We start from the raw sequence: 9490 nt of genomic DNA, 5'->3' as shown, positions 1-9490 counted from the left end.
ATCCCAAAGCTGTTCTATCGGGTTGAGCTCAGGACTCTGTGCAGGCCAGTCAAGTTCCTCCACACCAAACTCCTCATCCATGTCTTTATGGAGCGACGCTTTGAGCACTGGAGCGCAGTCATGCTGGGACAGGAAGGGGCCGTCCACAAACTGATCCCACAAAGTTGAGAGCATGAAATTGTCAAAAATGTCTCAGTCAAGCATTAAAGGGTTAGTTCAGCCAATAATGAAATGTCTGTCATTAACTCCTCTCCCTAATGTCGCTCCACACCCGTAAGACCTCCGTTCATCTTCACACACAGTTTAAGATATTTTATATTTAGTCCGAGAGCGTATGCAAGTGTATGCACACTATACTGTCCATGTCCAGAAAGGGAATAAAAACATCATCACAGTAGTCCATATGAGACATCAGTGGGTTAATTAGAGTCTCTTGAAGCATCCAAAATACATTTGGGTCCAAAAATAACAAAAACTACGACTTTATTCAGCATTGGCTTCTCTTCCGCGTTTGTGTTCAATCCTCAAATAAAGATTCAAACGGCTATGAGTCAGCGAATCGATTCATGATTCGGATCGCCAATGTCACGTGATTTCAGCAGTTTGACACGCGATCTGAATCATGAATCGATTCGCTGATTCATAACCATTTGAATCTTTATATATTGATTGAACACAATCCCGGAAGAGAAGACAATGCTGAATAAAGTCGTAGTTTTTGTTCTTCTGCGCACTGTGACCCTCAGCATGTGCTGACCCCGCTCTGTGGAATATTTAGTAGTGAGGAAATGTCAGGAATGAACTTATTGCACAGGTGTCAGCCTATCACGGCCCCACGCTTGAGTTCACTGAGCTCCTGAGAGCGACCCATTCTTTCACTAATGTGTGTAGAAGCGTCTGCAGGCCGAGAGCTGGAGTTATACACCTGTGGACATGAAGAGACTGAACACCTGAACTCAGGGATCTGGAGGAGCGGCACAATACTTCTGGGAATATAGTGCATGTCTGCAGAACAAAAAAAGTTTTGCAAAGGAAAAAAATATTGAGCGGAAAATAAGGGTTTGCGAACAAAATAAAGAAATTTTAAAGAAGTTTTTTAATTTTTGCAACAGATTTTCAACAGTAATGACTTTCCAACGTATGGCGATGCCTAATAATTAATTTGCAACTTAATTAAAAAAAATGTGGCATGGATTTGATTCCATACGCACTCTTTCTGTTGTCAATGTGTCTATTAAACTGCTCTTGCCAGTTTCAGTAAAGTATTAATCTGCCGTCTTTCAGCAAAACAAACAGAATGCAGCGATGGAATAAAAGACGAGAGACTGTGTTGAATTTCACAGTTTTATTCTTCATGAAAAATTCAGCTGTCTTTGAATGTTTTGTATTCGCAGTGAGAATCTTCACAGTTTGATGAATCTTTCCCTCTTTGTGTTTTTCAAGTATTATCAAAGCTATAAAACACCATCGTTCCTTCTGAGAAGAGAAAAAAGGGACTGAGGCTACACACACACACACACATTCACACACACTCTATCACACTCTCACTCACTCACACACAATAAATATGCTTTTAATAGAGCAGAAGCAATTCAACTTTATAATTTCATTATAATTAATATAATTTATATGAATACTATTTTGCTAAAGTTTTGAGAACATTAAAGACCAGAGAACGTTCTGTTAACGTTACTGTAAAAACGTTTGTTCATAATGTTGAGAGAATGTTTGTTCGTATCATTGAGAGAGTGTTTGTAACATGAAGAGAACATTCTATAATGTTACTGGAAGAACGGTTGTTCATAACATTGAGAGAACGTTTGTTCATTACTTTAAGAAAATGTTTGTTCGTAACGTTTAGAGAACATTCTAATAATGTTACTGGAAGAACGTTTGTTCGTAACATTGAGAGAACGTTTGTTCGTAACCTTGAGAGAACGTTTGTTCGTAACCTTGAGAGAATGTTTGTTCATAACATTAAGAGAATGTTTGTTCGCAACATTGAGAGAACGTCTGTTCGTAACGTTTAGAGAACATTCTAATAATGTTACTGGAAGAACGTTTGTTCGTAACATTGAGAGAACGTTTGTTCATTACTTTAAGAAAATGTTTGTTCGTAACGTTTAGAGAACATTCTAATAATGTTACTGGAAGAACGTTTGTTCGTAACATTGAGAGAACGTTTGTTCGTAACCTTGAGAGAACGTTTGTTCATAACCTTGAGAGAATGTTTGTTCATAACATTAAGAGAATGTTTGTTCGCAACATTGAGAGAACGTCTGTTCGTAACGTTAAGAGAACATTCTAATAATGTTACTGGAAGAACGTTTGTTCATAACATTGAGAGAATGTTTGTTCATAACATTGAGAGAACGTTTGTTCGTAACATTGAGAGAATGTTTGTTCGCAACATTGAGAGAATGTTTGTTCGCAACATTGAGAGAACGTCTGTTCGTAACGTTTAGAGAACATTCTAATAATGTTACTGGAAGAACGTTTGTTCGTAACATTGAGAGAACGTTTGTTCATAACATTAAGAAAACGTTTGTTCATAACATTGAGAGAACGTTTGTTCGTAACATTGAGAGAATGTTTGTTCGCAACATTGAGAGAATGTTTGTTCGCTAACATTGAGAGAACGTTTGTTCGTAACGTTTAGAGAACATTCTAATAATGTTACTGGAAGAACGTTTGTTCATAATGTTGAGAGAACGTTTGTTCGTAACATTGAATGTTTGTTCGTAACATTGAGAGAACGTCTGTTCGTAACGTTTAGAGAACATTCTAATAATGTTACTGGAAGAACGTTTGTTCATAACATTGAGAGAACGTTTGTTCATAACATTAAGAAAACGTTTGTTCATAACAATGAGAGAACGTTTGTAACGTTGAGAGAACGTTTGTTCATAACATTGAGAGAACGTCTGTTCGTAACATTAAGAAAACGTTTGTTCATAACAATGAGAGAACGTTTGTAACGTTGAGAGAACGTTTGTTCATAACATTGAGAGAACGTTTGTTTGTAACGTTGAGAGAACGTTTGTTCATAACATTGAGAGAACGTTTGTTTGTAACGTTGAGAGAATTTTCTAATAACGTTACTAGAAGAACGTTTGTTCATAACGTAAAGAAAACGTTTGTTCATAACGTAAAGAAAACGTTTGTTCATAACGTTGAGAGAACGTTCCCTGTTCGCTGCGGACCATCCTCATGCATCCTAAGATTTAAAAGCCGTCTGTTTCATTTCATGTAATTTCCAATTTATATTGTGGAAAAATTGATAATAGAACCAATATTTTCCTAATAATATTATAAGTTACATGTTTTTCTGCTCATTATAGCGCTGTACTCTTTAGATGCTTTATTTTATTTTTGTCTAATTTTTATTTACCTATTTTAATCTCAATTTTATTTATTGTACGGTAATCTAATTTTGCACTGCTTTGAAAACCCCTGTACGCAGGAATCAAGAACATTTAATAATAATGACGGATAAAAGTCTGCAGAAGGTACAAATATCAGAAATATAATTCTTCAGTCATGTTGTCTATAAGCACACACACACACACACACACTCACTCGAGCATTAAATAAAGCATCCAGAAGCGTGTTCTGAAGTGACACACAAGATGGCCGCTGAGGAGGATGAGCTGTTTGTGCCACATCTCTAATGTCAGCTCGACTAAAACTCCAGCATCAACACAATCACATTTAATGGAATAAGGCCTTCGATGTGATCAATAACACATGGCATTAGGAAGCGCTTGACTTTGACTGAGCTCAACAAACAGCCATTTTTATGAATATTAAGCAAATTTGTCCTCAAATTCTCAGCAATGCAAAAAATAGATTATTTAAAGTCAAACTATACACTATCCGTCCAAAAATGTAAAATTATTGAACCACTGCTGCATTTGCTAATTTGGTTTTTAAAAAAAGTAAAAAATACTGACAATTTTTCCATTTGTAAAACAGCTGTTCTCTATGTGAATATAGACTCAAGTGTCATTTATTCCTGTGGTTTTCAGCATCATTACTCCAGTTTCAGCTTCACGATTCTTTCATAAATGCTGATTTCATTAAACATCGCTGTATGACAGCGAAGAGAAGAGGAAATATCGTGTAGTTCTTTTGAATTGTGTCCACATTTCTGTCTGAGTTCAGCAGATGTCGTCGAGTCCGTCAGGAGAACCGATCGATCGACCGATCATTGATTGATTGGCCACGACGTCTTGACACAGCAATGGCTGACAACTCACATGTAGTAGAAAATATATATATTTGGACTCTGCGCTTGTAAAATTCAGCAGAAGTGCATCAGTGCATGGTCGACGGAAGCAAAAACACTGAAGCTCCTTTTGGAAACACTGAATGCATAATAACGGCGTCCCGGTTCGGTGTCCCGGTCCGGTGTTCGGTGTCCCGGTTCGGTTCGGTCCCCTCAGACGGAGGACTAACTGAGACACGATCTGACAGGTAGGATGTGCGAGGTTTACTGCATTGCACTTGATTTAAGGCGAAAAGTTTGCAGTGAAAGCAATGTAAACTTAAGGCAGCGTGAATCGAGCAGTCGGGGTGCGTCTCAATCAGCTCTCGCTCCCTATAGGAGCCAATCAATCACTAAACACATCCGGGTATTTATGGACAACACCAGCACTGATCTCTTTCTGACATTGTTTTTTGTAATACTACATTATGATAAATACATTTCCCTTCAACGTTTCAGCTGTAAATGAGTTATGAACAGCAGATTATGTCCAACACTATAGAAATAAATATGACTGGATCTGATTTGGTTAAAATATATATTTATCTGTCCTGAGTCACGAGTGTGTGTTCTACAGACGGAGCCCCTAAACTGACAGGATGATGGAGAGAAAATATGGCATGGGCATAAATATTACATGTCAATGTATAAGTTTCTCTGGGAAACGCAAAAGTTTTGGAATATTTTTTGGAAATGTTTCTCTGGGAAACGCAAAAGTTTTGGAAGCGAACGCTACGTTTCTCTGAGAAAAACAAAAGTTTTTGAGAAAAAGTTTCTCAGGGGGAAAAAAACTTTGGAATTTTTTTGAAAAGTTTCTCTGGGAAACGCAAACGTTTTGGAAACGAATGCAGTGTTTCTCTGAGAAAGTTTTGGGAAAAAACTGGGAAATGCAAAAGCTTGAAAAAAATGTATCTGGGAATCAAAAGTTTTGGAAAAAGTTTCTCTGGGAATCGCAAAAGTTTTGGAATATTTTTTGAAAAAAAAGTTTCTCAATTTCTTAATGTGCGTTTGCGTTCACTCACAAAACTTCTGAATTCTTTGCAAACGAACACAAAGCTTCTTGCGGGAATGCAAACATTTTATGAGAGAATGCAAAAGCTTTTGGAAGCGAGTGGAAAGTTTCTCTGGGAAATGCAAAAATTTGGAAAAGTTTCTCTGAGGAACGTGAAAGATTTGGAAAAACGTTTGGAAAAGTTTATCTGGGAAACTAAAACTTTGGGGGGAAAAGTGGGAAATGCAAAGGTTTTGAAAAAAATTATCTGGGAAAAAAACTTTGGAATTTTTTTGGAAAGTTTCTCTGGGAAACGCAAATATTTTGGAAACGAATGCAGTGTTTCTCTGAGAAAGTTTTGGGAAAAAACTGGGAAATGCAAAAGCTTGAAAAAAATGTATCTGGGAATCAAAAGTTTTGGAAAAAGTTTCTCTGGGAATCGCAAAAGTTTTGGAATATTTTTTGAAAAAAAAGTTTCTCAATTTTTTAATATGCGTTTGCGTTCACTCACAAAACTTCTGAATTCTTTGCAAACGAACACAAAGCTTCTTGCGGGAATGCAAACATTTTATGAGAGAATGCAAAAGCTTTTGGAAGCGAGTGGAAAGTTTCTCTGGGAAATGCGAAAATTTGGAAAAGTTTCTCTGAGGAACGTGAAAGATTTGGAAAAACGTTTGGAAAAGTTTATCTGGGAAACTAAAACTTTGGGGGGAAAAGTGGGAAATGCAAAAGTTTTGAAAAAAATTATCTGGGAAAAAAAGTTTTGAAAAAAGTTTTAGAGAAACATTTTGAAAAGTTTCTTTGGGACACTCAAAAGTTTGGGAAAAAAGTTTGGAAAACTCTGGGAAACAAACATTTTTGAAGCAAACCCAAAGTTTCTCCGGGAAACAGCATTTTTAAAAATCCAAGTTTCTCGGGAGAACGCAAAAGCATTAGCGAATATCTTTTCCTAGTCTCTTTAGGGGCTCCATTGTATCGAGTTGACTCGCTCCAGATTTTGCGTTAAGGGAACACACGATGCTCCCTGTTTTTTGCAGTGCATTGTGGGATAGGGAGCGAGAGCGTTTCACTGGAAGCATTTGCGATTGAAACGGATCAGTCCACTAGGGCGCTGATCTAGACGGACCCTCTTTCCATTCGTCGCATTTCACCAAGCAATATTCCCACACCAAAAAAAGCCTTGTTTGTCTTTTTGCAGTGGCGTTTAGCACAGTGATTCCCGTTTCGCCGGGAGAAGCTCGGGCTCAGTGTTTGGGAGGGATGACCACCACCGGCTCTCCGACCCGCGGCCGCCACATTAGCACCTGCGCGTCGTTAGCGTTGGGTTTGACCATGGCGTTGGGCGGGATGGCTTCGTTCTTCCCCAGAACCTGAGGCTGCTCCTGCGCGATCGGCTCCCGCAGTTTGGCTCGCTGTCCCAGAGGCTTTTCGGGATCGACCTCGATGTGCAGCCGCATGCGCCAGCGCACCGTCCGCAGCACCAGGACCTCGCCGGACACCTGGTTGACGGCCACCAGCCACGTGGTGAAGCTCTGGTCCCTCCAGATGCTGCTGAGCATGGGGACGTTGCTCTCGCTCACCGGCACGCCCCACGTCACGCTGGGGTAGAAATTATCGTTCATGCTGACGGTGAACTTGGTGTCCTTCTTGGTGGGACCCACAACGGTGCAGGTCTCGGTGGTGTTACCGTACCACGGGTAGTTGACTCCGTCCGAGTCGCTGATGGCCTGGATCTTTCCATCTCTGAGATCCGGAAGCTCCCAGCTGGACCTGCGGGAGACACCAGAGGATGAGCGACACACGAGGGAACTGGGCCGAATGAAGCGCACCGACTCTAGGGAACGTGTTGATATCATGTTAACAACATGCTAATCGTGTTAGCATCATGGTAACCACATGCTAATCGTGTTAACATCATGCTAACAACATGCTAATCCTCTTAGCATTATGGTAACAACATGCTAATCATGTTATCATCATGGTAGCAAGATGTTAATCGTGTTAGCATAATGGTAACAACATGCTAATCATGTTAGCATTATGGTAACAACATGCTAATCGTGTTAGCATCATGGTAACCACATGCTAATCGTGTTAACATCATGCTAACAACATGCTAATCCTCTTAGCATTATGGTAACAACATGCTAATCATGTTATCATCATGGTAGCAAGATGTTAATCGTGTTAGCATAATGGTAACAACATGCTAATCGTGTTAGCATTATGGTAAAAAACAAGCTAATCGTGTTAACATTATGGTAGCAAAATGCTAATCGTGTTAACATCATGGTAATAAAATGCTAATCAAGTTATCATCATGGTAGCAAAATGCTAATTGTGTTCGCATCATGGTAACAACATGTTAATCGTGTTAGCATCATGGTAACAACTTGTTAACCCTTAAAGACCTAGAACATTTTTGGGGCGCCTGATGTGCCTCTACTTTTCTTTGTTTTTCTCCCCCATTCTAGCAGTTATCATCAAGTGCTATATATCATTTTAAACAGGAGAACCTGACGTTTCCATCTAGCTCATTTGATGTCCCAATTTTACATTTATTTATTCTGAGAATGGATTAAATTAATATAATTTCAAGAAAAATGGCAGCAAAAATGTGATGTTTTTACTGTGAACTCGAACAGAACTTCATGAAGTTTGGATTTTTTCCTTTAGAAAGTTAGACTTGGTTGTTTTACACTTCCAGATTAAATTTTGTCTACATGTAACAATCCCTCAGCAAGTTATAGCCATTTATTATAACATTATTCTAGGCGTTGCTAGGTTTTTGAGTGAAAACTCAAATTATTTTATTTACTGATAATGTGTCCAAAAAAGTTCAAGTAATAAAGTAAATAGAAAGATTGTTATATAATAACAACACTGAAACAAACATTTTTCTTCATAGAAATATATTATAATTTGAACATGAAAAACAAACGCAAACAATAGATCAAGTTGTGACAACAAACCGTGAAATAAAATATACTGAGGCTACTTTTACATGTGGGCGGCTATTTTCATAAACGGACATTTCAACCTCTCTGCACATAATCTTCTCAAACACAAATTGAGGAAAATATAATAGTGAAAATTGTGTAAAACACAAACTACATACAAATAGAGAAATATACTGACTGTGTGCTGTGATCTGAGAGAGAGCGCTTTGCACGCGTTTATTTCTATTTGGTTTCATGATGCATGCAAATTCACACCAACGTTCATTTTTCAGAGAAACGTGATTCGTGGTTCAAAAGACCATACACTGTGTTTATTGGTTGAATTGATCAAAGTTTTAACGAATCTGGGCATAGGGGGGTGGGACTAATAAAAAAAAAATCTGTTTGGCTCAGGGGAACAACCCACGTGTGTTTCCTGGACAAATCAATGCTGCATATTTTGTTGACGCATCCACGCTGACTATGGAGCCTCTGAATGATCAATCGCGAGACATATTGTACCAATGGAAAGCGGAGATTCTCCTCTTTATGGTGCAGTTTACAGCATACAGATTGGATTAGCGGTTTAAAAGTTATTAAACATTTTAGAACGATAGTTATTTTTAGTCAATGCTGCATATTTTGATGACGCATCGATGCTGACTACGGAGCCCCTGAATGATCAATCGCAATTAATGTTATACCATTAGAAAGCGGAGATTCTCCTCTTTACGGTGCAGTTTACAGCATACAGATTGGATTTGCGGTTTAAAAGTTATTAAACATTTTAGAACGATAGTTATTTTTAGCCGCGGGCGGCTGTCTCGGTCTTTAAGGGTTAAGCCTGTTAGCATCATGGTAGCAAAATGCTAATTGTGTTAGCATCCGGAAGCGCCGAGCTGGACCTGCGGGAGACTCACGAGGGAACTGGGCCGAATGAACCGACTCTAGAGAACATGTTAGCATCATGTTAACAACATGTTAATCGTGTCAAAATCATGGAAGTAACATGCTAATAGTGTTAACATCATGGTAAAACATCATGCCAATTGTATTATCATTATGTTAACAAAATGCTAATCATGTTAACATCATGGTTTGCAAAATGCTAATTGTGCTAACATCATGGTAACAACATGCTAATCGGGTTAGCATTATGGTAGCAAAATGCTAATTGTGTTAACATCCGGAAGCTCCGAGCTGGACCTGCGGGAGACACACGAGGGAACTGGGCCGAATGAAGCGCACCAACTCTAGGAAACGTGTTAGCATCATGTTAACAACATGTTAATG

General features: G+C 38.6%; 1 protein-coding gene across 2 annotated transcripts in view; it reads right to left on the bottom strand.

Moving 5' to 3' along the window:
• Positions 1–1330: 1330 nt before the first annotated feature.
• fam78ab (family with sequence similarity 78 member Ab) overlaps positions 1331–9490 on the bottom strand; it is an 18810-nt gene continuing 10650 nt past the window's right edge. For both annotated transcript variants that reach the window (XM_067437539.1, XM_067437540.1), the window contains one exon: positions 1331–7028. In XM_067437539.1, the coding sequence (XP_067293640.1) occupies positions 6503–7028 (526 nt within the window). In that variant the 3' untranslated portion in view covers positions 1331–6502. The remainder of the gene's footprint in view (positions 7029–9490) is intronic.

The sequence above is a fragment of the Pseudorasbora parva genome, chromosome 3, assembly GCF_024679245.1.
Source record: "Pseudorasbora parva isolate DD20220531a chromosome 3, ASM2467924v1, whole genome shotgun sequence".
Taxonomy (NCBI): Eukaryota; Metazoa; Chordata; class Actinopteri; order Cypriniformes; family Gobionidae; genus Pseudorasbora; species Pseudorasbora parva.
This window is presented reverse-complemented; position numbering and strand designations above follow the sequence as displayed.